The 14,488-nt window shown below is 46.7% G+C and overlaps 1 protein-coding gene across 1 annotated transcript in view; it reads right to left on the bottom strand.

Moving 5' to 3' along the window:
- Positions 1 to 14,191, bottom strand: part of LOC121878514 (RYamide receptor-like) — a 16,915-nt gene extending 2,724 nt beyond the window's left edge. The window contains exons 1-6 of the mRNA XM_042384773.1: positions 13,912 to 14,191; positions 12,933 to 13,016; positions 6,767 to 6,880; positions 4,508 to 4,654; positions 1,345 to 1,558; positions 601 to 819 (exon numbers count right to left, since the gene is read on the bottom strand). Of these exons, the coding sequence (XP_042240707.1) occupies positions 601 to 819; positions 1,345 to 1,558; positions 4,508 to 4,654; positions 6,767 to 6,880; positions 12,933 to 12,967 (729 nt within the window). The 5' untranslated portion in view covers positions 12,968 to 13,016; positions 13,912 to 14,191. The remainder of the gene's footprint in view (positions 1 to 600; positions 820 to 1,344; positions 1,559 to 4,507; positions 4,655 to 6,766; positions 6,881 to 12,932; positions 13,017 to 13,911) is intronic.
- Between the last annotated feature and the right edge of the window lie 297 nt (positions 14,192 to 14,488).

The following is a 14,488-nucleotide window of genomic DNA, read 5'->3' as shown; positions in this document are numbered from 1 at the left end:
GTGTGTGTGTGTGTGTGTGTGGGGGTGTGTGTGTGTGTGTGTGTGTGTGTGTGTGTGTGTGTGTGTGTGTGTGTGTGTGTGTGTGTGTGTGTGTGTGTGTGTGTGTGTGTGTGTGTGTGTTTGTATTTACTGTTTCATTATAGACCAAATTAGTAATGTTGGTTAGTTACAGCTGTTTATCCTTTGTGGGTGATGGTTTAACCCTTTAATGAACCCTTAATGGACAGTGGGTTAACCTTTATGGACGATGGTTGAACCCTTTATGGACGAAGAGAGACGTAGGGGGAAGAGAGAGAGACAGAGATCAATATCCAATAGTAAAAAAGGTAAAGTTCACCATCCTGACCTTAACTACTGTATCGAAAAATCATAACCTGAAACATTGGTGTTGTGTTGTGTTGTGTTGTGTTGTGTTGTGTTGGGTTGTGTTGTGTCGTGTGTGTGTGTGTGCGTGTGTGTGTGTGTGTGTGTGTGTGTTTATACCTGTTCGTAATAGTTTTCGACTACTACTACAAATGACTCTAACAATAAAAATACCAATAACAGCAACAATACTAACAACAAAAGCAACAACAACAAGAACAGATATTCACAACTCACCCTAAAGTTGTTACTCATGAAGCAGTAGATGAAGGGATTCATAAAGGAGTTGGCCATAGCTATCCAGTGACAGGTGAAGAAGCTCATGTAATAGGTGAAGCACTCGTGTCCCCGGCATTGTGTGATATCCGGGGCGAAGTAGATGAGGAACTGAAGCACCTGAAGCGGGAACCAACTGAGCACGAAGCACACCATCACGGCTATCATCATGTTGATTACCTGGGCAGAAACAACAGGGGGTTGGACAGGTGTGAGTCAGGAAGGTGTATATTGCTGATCAGTTATTTACGTGGGAAAAAAAATAGCCCCAATCCTCCTCCCCCTCCAACCCCAACCACCTCACCTAACTTAACCCCCCCCACCCCACCCCCGCACCTCCCCTAAAACTTTATCAATTTCGAGTGAGGTAAATGTTGAATATGATCAATAAACGATGAGGAAATCTACGAAGGGTTATGAATCTCGTGAGGAAAAAGATATGAAAGTTTGATCATATTATCGAGGGACCTGGTGGTGGAGGAGGACCTGGTGGTGGAGGGGGACCTGGTGGTGGAGGAGGAGCTATTAAGGGCGGAAACTAATTCAACCATGAAGAAAAACAACAAAGAGACACCTCCCTTCCCTCCTTCCCTTCCTCTCTCCCTCCATCCCTCCCTCCCTACCTCTCTCCCTTCCTCCCTCCCTCCCTCTCTCCTTCCCTCCCTCCTTCCTCCTACTCTCCCTTGTTCACACCCTCCTCCTCACCTTAACTTTAGCCTGTAGATGCTGCTGGTCCCTGGAGGGCTCGGCGTTGCCCGGTATCCTGTAGGAGCACATCATCCCCACTATAGAGAGATAGGTGTAGCCCAGACCCACCACAGGCAGGGCGAAGGTCAGCACGAAGAGCACCACCGTGTACGTCTTCTCATACAGCTCGTTCTTCGTCTTAGGCCAGTTCTCTTTACACTCGTAGTACCATCTGGGGGTGAGAGAGAGAGAGTTAGTACCATCTGGGGGTGAGAGAGAGAGAGTTAGTACCATCTGGGGGTGAGAGAGAGAGAGTTAGTACCATCTGGGGGTGAGAGAGAGAGAGTTAGTACCATCTGGGGGTGAGAGAGAGAGTTAGTACCATCTGGGGGTGAGAGAGAGAGAGAGAGAGAGCCAGACTCGACGATAAATCTATGGACCAATTAATTATGGTAATGAAAAGGGCGAATCTTAATCAACCTGTTCACTGATTAGACATGTTAGGTCCACGCTGATTAAGCCCATCACCTCCTCAACTAACCAATCAGGAGACACTTTCATCTTCATACTCCCATACTGAAGAGGTTATAAATGTCTCATAATTACACCACCATCACTACCACCACTACCACCACTACTCACCACCCACCTACCACCACTACTACTACCACTACTTCACCACTACCACCACCCACCTACCACCACTACTACTACCACTACCACCACTACTACCACCACTACCACCACCCACCTACCACCACTACTACCACTGCCACCACAACCACTACCACCACTACCACTACCACCACTACCACTACTACCACTACTACCACTACTACCTCCTCAAGAACAGGCTGGTACACTCACGCCCATCATTCAACAATTGACAATAGTAAACATAATATTCTCCATCCCTTCAGGCCTTCCATGTGTGTGTGTGTGTGTGTGTGTGTGTGTGTGTGTGTGTGTGTGCCACTGTCAGCAAACAGAACAGCACTGCACCACACACAGTCCTTAGAGGGAGGAAAGGAGTGGGGGAGGGAGAGAGGGAGGAAGAGAGTGAGGGAGAGAGTGAGTGACTGAGGGACTGAAGGAGGGAGGGAGGGAGGGATTGAGGGAGGGAGGAAGAGAGTGAGGGAGAGAGTGAGTGACTGAGGGACTGAAGGAGGGAGGGACTGAGGGAGGGAGGGAGGGAGTAAATAGGATCTTTCGAGTCGTTTTCATCAACACACACACACACACACACACACACACACATTGTTCCCATCGAGGTTTATCTCACTCAAGCCGTCCTCGAGGATTGAGTCACCTAGTGGCTGACTTTGTCCTCCTCGACCTAGTAATGACAAGAGAGTGTCTGTAAGGGCTGCCTCAACCTCAGCGTGTGTAAGATGTTTCAAAGTGGCACACACAGGATGGCACTGAAAGGTACCCTCTACGTCAGCCACTGTCTTCAAGGCTTCTCCTCCCCTCTGCTTCGATACCTGAGTCACCAAGCTTCACCAATTCTTGAAAAATTAGTTTCGTCTTGGGCTTCGATACGTGATGATAAATAATGAATAAGATGAATATTGTAATAAGAATATCCCACTAACTGGTACAATATCCCACTAACTGGTACAATATCCCACTAACTGGTACAATATCCCACTAACTGGTACAATATCCCACTAACTGGTACACTATCCCATTAACTGGTACAATATCTCACTAACTGGTACAATATCCCACTAACTGGTACAATATCCCACTAACTGGTACAATATCCCACTAACTGGCGTAATATACTACTGACTGCTGTTGTCTAGTGAAGCAAGATTTTAGTGGTGGTATATGAGGCTGGTCTTCCCGGACCTGGAGGCACTAGGGAATATAATTTTTTACCCTGGGATTTTTTCAGAGTCCAGAGAGGCGAAAAACTGAAGCTGGGAGGATGATGCTGGTGGTGATGAGGGATGGTGGTGAGAATGGTGGTGATGGTGGTGGTGTCTGGTGGTGAATGGTGGTGGTGGTGGTGGTGGTGGTGGTGAGGGATGGTGGTGAGAATGGTGGTGATGGTGGTGGTGTCTGGTGGTGAATGGTGGTGGTGATGATGGTGTCTGGTCGTAGGTGGTGGTTGTTGTTGAAGGATATGGTGAAGATGGGTGGTAGTATGTGGTGGTAGGTGGTGGAAAACGATATGAGCTAGTTATAGCGTCCTTTTATGAGTTACAGCAGCCCTTTATGAGTAACGGCGTCCTTTTATGAGTTACAGCAGCCCTCATAAGTTACAGAACAACACCCACACAATATCTCCTCTGTCAGGTATTAACATTACCATAACTAGGTCAGGCCACACGTTGAATTAATCCTCTTTGACAAGTGTCTAAGTCACTTTGATTCACCGCTTTACAAGACCTGCACTTCTTATACTTTCTGGGGAGGTCAAAGAATTCCTGAGCTTCTGGTTGCAACGAGCATCAAGTTGCATGTTGCCTGGGGCTGACATGCAGAGGTTGTAGGTACGTGACTGCTTGCAACATGAAGAGATTAAGTTTGACTCGCAACGTACAGAATTGCTTTCCTTCCTTCCTTCCTTCCTTCCTTCCTTCCGCCTTTACCTAGATGTCGGGTGATGGGTGTGGGGTCGGGTGGGTGTGTGGGTGTGTTGGGTGGGTGTCGTATGTGGGGTGATGGGTGATGTATGTAGGGTTATGAATAGAGGTGTGGGGTTGTGGGTGACAGGGTGATGGGGTGATGGGTGATAGGGTGATGGGTGATGGGGTGATAGGTGATGGGTGATGGGGTGATGGGTGATAGGGTGATGGGTGATGGGTGAGCGGTGATAGGTGATGGGTGATAGGGTGATGGGTGATGGGTGACAGGGTGATGGGGTGATGGGTGATAGGGTGATGGGTGATGGGGTGATAGGTGATGGGGTGATGGGTGATGGGTGATAGGGTGATGGGTGATGGGGTGATAAGTGATGTGGTAATGGGCAAAGGGAAACACCAAGACACTGGGGGGAGGAAAACACGGCAGGGAAACCAATATAATCACGATGACAACCATGGAATAGATCACATATAGATGATATAAATTGACAGAATACTTACCCTTAACAACAGGTGGAACAGACAGAGACAGACAGACAGACACAGAGACAAAGAGAGATAGAGAGACACACTCCAGTGACACTTACTCTCCATCCCAGTCGTATCTCTCAGAATCGGAGACAACGAGAGGCACCAGAGAGATAACGACGGAGAAGACCCAGATACAGCCAATGACCAGCCTCGCCCGGGACTTGGTCCACCGGGTGTTGAGGGGGTGTATCAGCGCCTTGTACCTGGTGAGGGGGGCGAGGGTACAGTATATTAACCATAATAATACAAGCCACATAATGCCACATAAATAACAGCTATTATCTTCACTACACTACATCTTGATAAAATCACACAGGAAAAAGGGAAACAATGGAGCACCACGCTTTCATTGTGGATCTACATGAAATACATAAATATATATATATATATATATATATATATATATATATATATATATATATATATATATATATATATATATATAGTTGACAACTACAAGGAAAGAAGAAAACACGAAGTTCCTAAGCGCTTTCGTCTGTACTCACCCCTGAAGATGTGAATTACACGAAAGTTTTGGGAACTTCGTGTTTTCTTCTTTCCTTTAGAAATATCGATATATATATATATATATATATATATATATATATATATATATATATATATATATATATATATATATATATATATATATATATATATATATATATATATATATATCACTAAGGCATTATTATAGGTAGTCCCTGTTATATAACTGTAAAGAGACGTCTGTTGATACACTTCCTGTTGTTGTAGTTAATGGAAGTTAATTAGGTGTGTCTTTTATACCATAATGATTATTCTCTCTCTCTCTCTCTCTCTCTCTCTCTCTCTCTCTCTCTCTCTCTGTCTCTCTCTCTCTCTCAGTGTCTATATGAGTTTGTGTGTTTCTCTGACTATCTCTGTCTCACTATCTCCCCCACGTCTAATAAATAAAAAGGTTTAATTTGTTATGATATATAAACCAGTATAATGAATAGTTTAGCATAGAGAAAGGTTTGGGTGACTGATTTACATAACGTGATTACCAGCCCCTCATGTAAATAAATGTCTGTCTGTCTGTCTGTCTGTCTGTCTGTACGGTCAGGGTTTTGAAGAGAGTAGCTGGAATTAGTGAGGTAGATGGCGCCTCTGTGTGTGTGTGTGTTGGTTAGTTCAGGTATTGATGAGACCAATCCACCTTCAGTAATTACGGGGTGGACACGAAGGCCCCTGTGTGGAGGGTGTCTGGTGTGGGAGACAGAGAGAGAGAAGAAAAGAGAAGGGAAAAGGATAGAGAAACAGAAGAAAGAGACAGACAGAGACAGAAAGACAGACATACGGAGAGAGAAAAGGGTAGATAAACAGAGAGACACAGACAGACAGATAGGTCGAAAGAAAGAGGGAGAAAGAACAGCTTCAGGTAGGTAGGTAGGTAGGTAGGTAGGTAGGTAGGTAGAGTAGGTAGGTAGGTAGGTAGGTAGGTAGGTAGGTAGAGTAGGTAGGTAGAGTAGGTAGGTAGAGTAGGTAGGTAGGTAGGTAGGTAGGTAGAGAGGTAGGTAGGCAGAGTAGGTAGTAGGTAGAGTAGGTAGGTAGGTAGGTAAGTAGGTAGTAGGTAGGTAAGTAGGTAGGTAGGTAGAAGGTAGGTAGGTAGGTAGGAAGGAAGGTAGGTAGGTAGGTAGGTAGGCAGGCAGGCAGGCAGGTAGGTAGGTAGGTAGAGTAGGTAGGTAGGTAGGCAGGTAGGTAAGTAGGTAGGTAGGCAGGAAGGAAGGTAGTAGGTAGAGTAGGTAGGTAGGTAAGTAGGTAGGTAGAGTAGGTAGGTAGGTAGGTAGAGTAGGTAGATTTAATTACACAGGTCGTCAGAACAAACAAACACCTCCTTTGCCATTGCAGGCGTTAACAGACATCGTCACCCTCCTCTCTCTGCCTAGGTCTCGTTGGTCCATTAATCCCGAAGACAATGTTATCAAGAAGACTACTCAAGAGATGTGGTATATACATCTCCCCCACACTCTCCCCCACACATTCTCCCACACTCTCCCCCACACATTCTCCACAAACCCCTAACCCTACAGCTACTCCACCCCTACACACACACACACACCCACCTCACCCCACCCACACCCCACCCCACCCACACCCCACCCACATCCCACCCCACCCACACCCACACCCCACCCCACTCACACCCCACCCACCCACACCCACACCTCACACCCCACACCACCCACCCCTTACCCACACATCACACCCCACCCACACCCCCACCCCAGCTCACTCCACACCCCACTTACCTATTGCCTCATCTTACCCTTACCCATTACCCCACACCTCACCTGTCAACACCGATAGCGACGAGGGTATAGACGCTACAGGTGACGGACATGTGTTGCATGAAGGCCACGATCCTACAGAACTCCGGCGCGAACACCCAGCGGTGGAACATGAAGCTGTTGAGGAGAGAACATAGGGGGCGTTAGTGGGTGGTGAGGGAGAGGGAGGAGATGACGAGAACGACAGATAAAGAGAGAGAGGGGGAGATGACAAGAATGAAAGAGGTAGAGAGACAGAGAGAGAGAGAGAGAAAGACAGCCAGATGTTATTACAGTATGAGATCATTAATGACAAGGGCTGACGTCAGAGACCAGAAGAAACATTTGCATACTGAAATTGCAAATGTTCCGACGCACACACACACACACACACACACACACACACACACACACACACACACACGCTGATTATAAATGGTAGCAAAATGTGAGAGTGAGAGTCTGTTTCGGGGAAAATTTTGAAAAACAAAGTTTTTGAAAGTAATCTGTTAGTGAAAGTATTAAGACCTTGTGTGTTATATTAGTGAAAGTAGTAAGATCTTGTGCGCTATATTAGTGAAAGTATTAAAAGAATTAGTTATGAAAGTCTTGGAAAGTTTTAAAAATTATTATATTAGTGAAAGTTTTAACTGTCACTAGGAAAGTTGTATTTCTGTTAAAAGAAAAAATATTAACTAATGGTCGAAACATTTTACTGACACAAATACTCTCAGTTCTTATCCTGTCACAGAATGGGGATGAATATATTATGATTTTTTTTATCTTTTACGTAACCTGGAAATGAACGTATTTTCTTTTTCTCTTTGATGTAACCTGGAAGTAATCAGCTTTGGTACCATCTTACAACAATCTTCTTGTTCATGTTGAGTAGCGCTTTATTGAACCGACTCTATATATACAACTAGAGTCCAATCTTTAGTAGGTAAGAGATATAGTTTTGATCTTTCGCAATAATAAAACGGAGAGAAGGTGTTATATATATCTAATGCACTAGAGAGAGAGAGAGAGAGAGAGAGAATCTTTCCACACATAAACCTTTCTCATAACTTTTTCCTTTGCAAACAGGATGCCTTCGGGGAGTGTACTTACACACACACACACACACCAGAGTCCACCAAGAACATCTGTGTGTGTGTGTGTGTGTGTGTGCTCATCTTCTCTCGCGCTATCCTTGCAGCAACACACCTCCTCCTCCTCCTCCTCCTCCTCCTCCTCCTCCACCCCTCGCCCTCCTCCGCCTCCTCCTCCTCCTCCCTCCTCCTCCTCCTCCACCCCCGCCCTCCTCCGCCCCTCCTTCCTCCTCCACCCTCCTCCTCCTCTACCTCCACTTCCTCCTCCCTACCCCTCCTCCCTCCCTCCTCCCTCCTCCTCCACTCCTCACCTCCTCCTCCTTCCTCCACTCCCATCCCTCCTCCTTCATCGCCAAAGTGCCTCTCCTCCCAAAGTCAATCGACAATTTTTAATACTCGTAAGAGTGAAAGGCAGTGGTAGGCATCTATGGGGTGAGGGGTGAGTGTAGTGTTGGGGTAGGGGTGGGTGGGGGTAGGGGGTACAGGGTGGAGGGGAAGAGTGTAGGGTGTTGGGGTAGGAGGCGGTTGGTGGGGGTAGGGGGTGCGGTTGGTGGGGGTAGGGATGTGTGGGGGTTAGCGTCACACAGGCTGCATTAACTGCAAGTCATCATATCAACACATATATTTCCACCATCCTGGGAAAACCAATCAGTTATTTATACACGTGTTTGTATTCTTTCGTTAACCTGGAGTCATCCTGGGAAAAACAAAATCCGTGTTTTGAGTTGAATATTTAAAAAAAATTAAAAGGATTATTTCTACTTGACTTGGGGATATATTTCTATTATGTATTTTGTTGTTGTTACAGTTAAAAGGTTCAGTAAAAGGTTATTTATGAAGGTGATACAGTTTTCTGGAAAGGTTGTGTAGTGGTGGAGTGAATGTAGCGATCGTCAATTCAATTTTTCAATTTCAATTGTTTATTCCTTGATAGAGGAAGCGGGATCCTAGTGCTGTCACTAGTTACCCCTGTACAATGACACCAGAAGCATCTGGCAAGTGTGACAAGTATACACAGTATAAATATTATAAAGGGGCTTACTAAAGCCTATGGAAGGAAGGATATTCCTTTAACACATAATCAATATTATTTACATAATATCTGGCCAGTATGGGGAGGATCATCGTGTCTCCGTCAGGGGGTCGTGGAGTGGTGGTCCAGCAGGCGTCACGGAAGCGTTGTGTGTGGGGACATCTTAGGAGGTAGTGGATAAGGGTGCTGCTGTCGGGTCTTCTGCATAATGCACAAGAGCGTTGCTCAGGGGATGCGGGGATACCAATCTCCCAAGCAAAGTCATACCTAATAAAGCGATCGTCTCTTTTATATTTACTTCGTCTGTTCCTCCCATCCCTGACCTCCTCCTCCTCCTCCCTCAGCCTTTTCGTTGCCCTCTCCTTCCTCTGACCTTTTTTGTCCCCTCCTCCTCCTCCTCCTCCTCCTCCTTCGTCTTCTCTTCCTCTTCCCTTTCATTCTTTTCCCTGTGACCTCCTCCCACTCCCACTCCCCCCCCTCTTCCCTCCCCTCGCGCCACACATTCTTTTAGTTCTATATTTAAGATCCCTTTTGTGATATTCTTTCCAGGGTAATGTAAACATCCTTAGGAGGATCTTTATGCCTGTGAGTCGTACCAGAGAAAAACAATATGGCGGAGTGGATCTTTATGCCTGTGAGTCGTACCAGAGAAAAACAATATGGCGGAGTGGATCTTTATGCCTGTGAGTCGTACCAGAGAAAACAATATGGCGGAGTGGATCTTTATGCCTGTGAGTCGTACCAGAGAAAAACAATATGGCGGAGTGGATCTTTATGCCTGTGAGTCGTACCAGAGAAAAACAACATGGCGGATAGGATCTTTATGCCTGTGAGTCTTAACAGAAATAAATAAATAATCCGTAGAATAACAACAAATGCAGTATATGTCTTGGATCGTATGTCGAATATTGCTGGAACATGATCTGGTATCCTGTTTATATTATATATTTCACCCGGCTCATCCTCCTCCTTCTCCTCCTTCTCCTCCTCTTCTTCCAAAAGGTCGTAAATCCTTGGTCATCGTCATCATCATCATCATCATCATTATCGTCAATACTGTCATCGTCATCATCATTATCCTCAGCATTACGTTACGTTGGACTTGTTTGGATTAGATTACGTTACGTTATGTTGCGTTACGTAATTAATATTAGTAATTCCTCTTGCAAATTAGAAGGCTATGGTATATAATAAGATACCCCAAAGCGGTGTTATATTTCGTAAGTTAAGGAAAAATATCATTAACTTAAGGGCAAGAGTTTGTAGTGTGGAGTATCGGAGGCTTGGCAGAGCTGTTTATCTCTAAGAATTAGTTTCAATTACAAGCTGTGTCAGGTGGGTGGGGTGTGTATAGTGGGAGTGTGTGTGGTAGGTGGGGTGGTAGTGGGAAAGGGTGAGGCAGGGGTGGTAGGGGATGGTGGGTCTCACACACACACACAACAAAAGACACAACTAAAACATTCTCCTCCTCCCGACATCAAGTCATAATAAAACTAGATTGATCTTTAATATATAGATAGATTGAGGGCTTACAGACGACAAAGAGGGGGGTGGGGAGAGACGGGGGAGAGAGGGACGGGGAGGAGGGGGACGGGGAGAGATGGGGGAGAGAGGAGGAGGGACAGAGGCGAGGGAAGGACGAGGGAGGTACGGGGGAGAGACGAGGGAGTGAGGGACGAGGGAGGAAGGATGAGGAGGGACGGGGAGAGGAGAGGAGGAAGAGGGAGGAGAGAAGAAAGATTACAACATTTCTCTTCAATATTCTCGGAACCATTGCAAGGTCTCACGTTGCCTATTATTGTCAAGGTCTTTCCTGTGGTCAATAGTGTGTGTGTGTGTGTGTGTGTGATTACCATAATGGGAGAACCTTAAAGGGATCTGATTCTCCTAAAGGGATTATGTATAGTTGTGGTGTCTATGATTATGGATTTATTTCTGTCTATAGTTTTTACGTTGTTTATTCTCTCTCTCTCTCTCTCTCTCTCTCTCTCTCTTTCTCAGAGTTTGTTGATTTAATTGGGAAATTCGACAGGTACAGGACACACACACACACGCACACACACACACACACACACACACACACACACACACACACACACACACACCCCACACACACAGACTGGAAACTGGGATTGATTAGACCTGATCGGTATCGTTGTGAGGGGTAAGGGGGATGAGGGAGTAGGGAGGGATGGAAGGAGAGGAGGAGGAGGAGGAGGGGTAGGGGAGAGGACGGGGAGGGATGGAAGGAGGAGGAGGGGAGAGGAGGGAGGGGTGAGGGGAGGAGGAGGGGGGGGATGGAAGGAGGAGGAGGGAGGGGTGAGGGGAGGGGTGAGGGGGAGGAGTGAGGGGTTATTGAGCCTGATATATATAGAGAGAGAAATGAAGATTAATATTTCTTTGGTATGATATTGACTATACCGTGTGGGTGAGTGAGTGAGTCAGTCAGTCAGTCAGTCAGTCATAAGTCAGTCAGTCAGTCAGTCAGTCAGCAGTAGTCAGTCAGTCAGTCAGTCAGTCAGTCAGTCAGTCAGCCAGTCAGGTTTAGCTATGAATCACACCTCATCACTATGCAAGAGAAGCAGTTTGAAAAATACTCTCACTGCATGACGTGTGTGACATATTGAGGAGACAGAGAGAGACAGAGTGAGACAGAGATTGAGACAGAGAGCGACAGAGAGAGGATTAGACAGAGAGAGACAGAGAGAGAAAGAGACAGAGAGAGACAGAGAGAGACAGAGAGAGACAGAGACAGAGACAAAGAGCGACAGAGAGAGAGAGAGACAGGAGCGACAGAGAGAGAGAGAGAGACAGAGACAGAGAGAGATTGAGACAGAGAGCGACAGAGAGAGAGAGAGAGACAGAAGAGACAGAGAGAGACAGAGACAGATTGAGACAGAGAGAGACAGAGAGAGAGAGAGAGACAGAGAGAGACAGAGAGAGACAGAGACAGATTGAGACAGAGAGAGACAGAGAGAGAGAGAGAGAGAGAGACAGAGAGATTGAGACAGAGAGCGACAGAGAGAGAGAGAGACAGAAAGAGACAGAGAGAGACAGAGAGAGACAGAGACAGATTGAGACAGAGGACAGAGAGACAGAGAGATTGAGACAGAGAGAGACAGAGAGAGAAAGAGGCAGGAGAGAGAGAGAGATTGAGACAAAGAGCGACAGAGAGAGAGAGAGAGACAGAGAGAGACAGAGAGAGATTTTGAGACAGAGAGAGACAGAGAGAGAAAGAGACGAGAGAGACAGACAGAGACAAAGAGCGACAGAGAGAGAGAGAGAGACAGAGAGCGACAGAGAGAGAGAGAGAGAGACAGAGACAGAGAGAGATTGAGACAGAGAGCGACAGAGAGAGAGAGAGAGACAGAAAGAGACAGAGAGAGACAGAGACAGATTGAGACAGAGAGCGACAGAGAGAGAGAGAGAGAGAGAGAGAGAAGAGAGAGAGAGAGACAGAGAGAGAGACAGAGACAGATTGAGACAGAGAGCGACAGAGAGAGAGAGAGACAGAGAGAGAGAGACAGGGAGATACAGAGAGACAGAGACAAAGAAAGACAGAGACAGAGAGAGACAGAGAGGGACAGAGAGAGACAGAGAGAGAGAGATAGAGACAGATTGAGAGAGACAGAGAGAGACAGACAGAGACAGAGACAGAGAGCAGTGGTAGAAGGACAAGAACAAAGAAAGGAAGAAGAAAAAGGAGAAGTACAATGAAAGAGAGAGAGAGAAAGTGAGTGGCAGAAACTTGTCCCATTTATGTATCAACAATGCCAGTTTTTGAGATGGTAATTACGACAGTGTTAACAGAGACCGTGTAGTTAATACTCCTCCATAACATAAACCTTCCCTCACCACACACACACACACACACCACACACACACACACACACACCCACACACACACACACACACACACATGACTAGATTAACTTAGGATGGGTTAGGTTAGGTTAATTATGCTACGTAAGGTTACCAAACATAACAACAAGATACATTCAGATTACCTGTTTATAATCTTCCTGTGCCTAATGAACACACAGTATATAATATAACATCCTCTCACCTGGTGTAGGAGAACGGGATGCAGAAGGTTGCCATGGTGATATCCGAGACGGCCAGGTTAATGAGGTAGCACCGTACAGATGATCTGCCGGACCAAAAACGGACCCTAATTTTAGAGTTATATAAAACCGACTCTACATGAACGACTTATTCCAGAGTGTGTGTGTGGGGTGGGGTGGGTGAGGTGTGGGTGTGTGTGTGTGTGTGTGTGTGTGTGTGTGTGTGGGTGTGTGTGTGTGTGTGTGTGTGTGGGGGGTGGGGTGTGGGTGTGTGTGAGTGTGTGTGGGGGGTGTGTGTGTGTTTGTGTGTGTGTTTGGTAGTGTGTGTGAGAGAGAGGTGTATAATTTATATTTTACTCTAATAAACAGTACACCTGTTGCATGTAATCACCTGAGAGAAGCTCCAGATAGATAAACAAACCCGCTCCAGGTGTATCAATAAACAACAACTATCTCTCTCTTCTCTCTCCATTTTTTCAACACACTCTCCCCAACACACCTCCCCAACACACTCCTCCCCAACACTCCCTCCCCAGCACACCTCCTCCAACACACCTCCCCAACACACCTCCTCCCAACACACCTCCCCAACACACCTCCTCCCCAACACACCCTCCCCAGCACACCTCCTCCCAACACACACCTCCTCCCCAACACACCTCCTCCCAACACACCTCCCCAACACACCTCCTCCCCAACACACTCCTCTCCCCAGCAACCTCCTCCCAACACTCCTCCCAACACACTTCTCCCCAACACACCTCCTCCCCAACACTCACCTCCCAACACACCTCCCCAAGACTCACCTCCTCCCCATCACACCTCCTCCCCAACACCTCCCCAACACACCTCCTCCCAACACACCTCCTAAGACACCTCCTCCCCAACACACCTCCTCCCCAACACACCTCCTCCCAACACACACCTCCTCCTCAACACCCTCCCCAACACACCTCCCCAACACACCTCCCCAAGACTCACCTCCTGCCGAACGCCAACACAAGTATGACCGTCACGTTGCCCAGGAGACTGAGGAAGGCCGCCAAGGAGTACACGAAGATGAGGAACACTTGAACGTCCTCAGACACGGCCTCCTGGTTTGAGAAGACCCTCGATAGATCCAGGTCCAACTTGAGGAGAGTCAGGTTGATTTTACCACGTCTGTTACTCTCTTGCTCCCCCTCGAGACCTAGAATGGAGAGGTTCGAGGAGGAGGTGTTGGGGAAGGCTTCATGGAGGTCGAGAGTGCTGGTGGTGATGGTGTTAGTGGTGGTGATGTTGGTGTGTGTTGTGACGACAGCGTCCATCAGGTGGTGGTGTTGTTCTATAGACATGGTGGTGTTGAGGAGTGTTGGTTCCTTCAGCGACTGTGGGAGGAGGAGGAGGTAGAGGTAGGAAGGGCGTAGACAAGGAGGAAGAGGAGGCAAAGGTGGACATTTTGGAAGAGAATGTGGGTGAGGGGGAGAAATGTTATTAGTAAAGTTTATTAAATCTAAAACAATATTCAATGGTTTAATTCATAATGGTTTAATATAGACTGTTTGTTTTATCATTTACT

Source organism: Homarus americanus, unplaced genomic scaffold (genome assembly GCF_018991925.1).
Source record: "Homarus americanus isolate GMGI-L3 unplaced genomic scaffold, GMGI_Hamer_2.0 scaffold41027, whole genome shotgun sequence".
NCBI classification, from domain to species: Eukaryota; Metazoa; Arthropoda; class Malacostraca; order Decapoda; family Nephropidae; genus Homarus; species Homarus americanus.
This window is presented reverse-complemented; position numbering and strand designations above follow the sequence as displayed.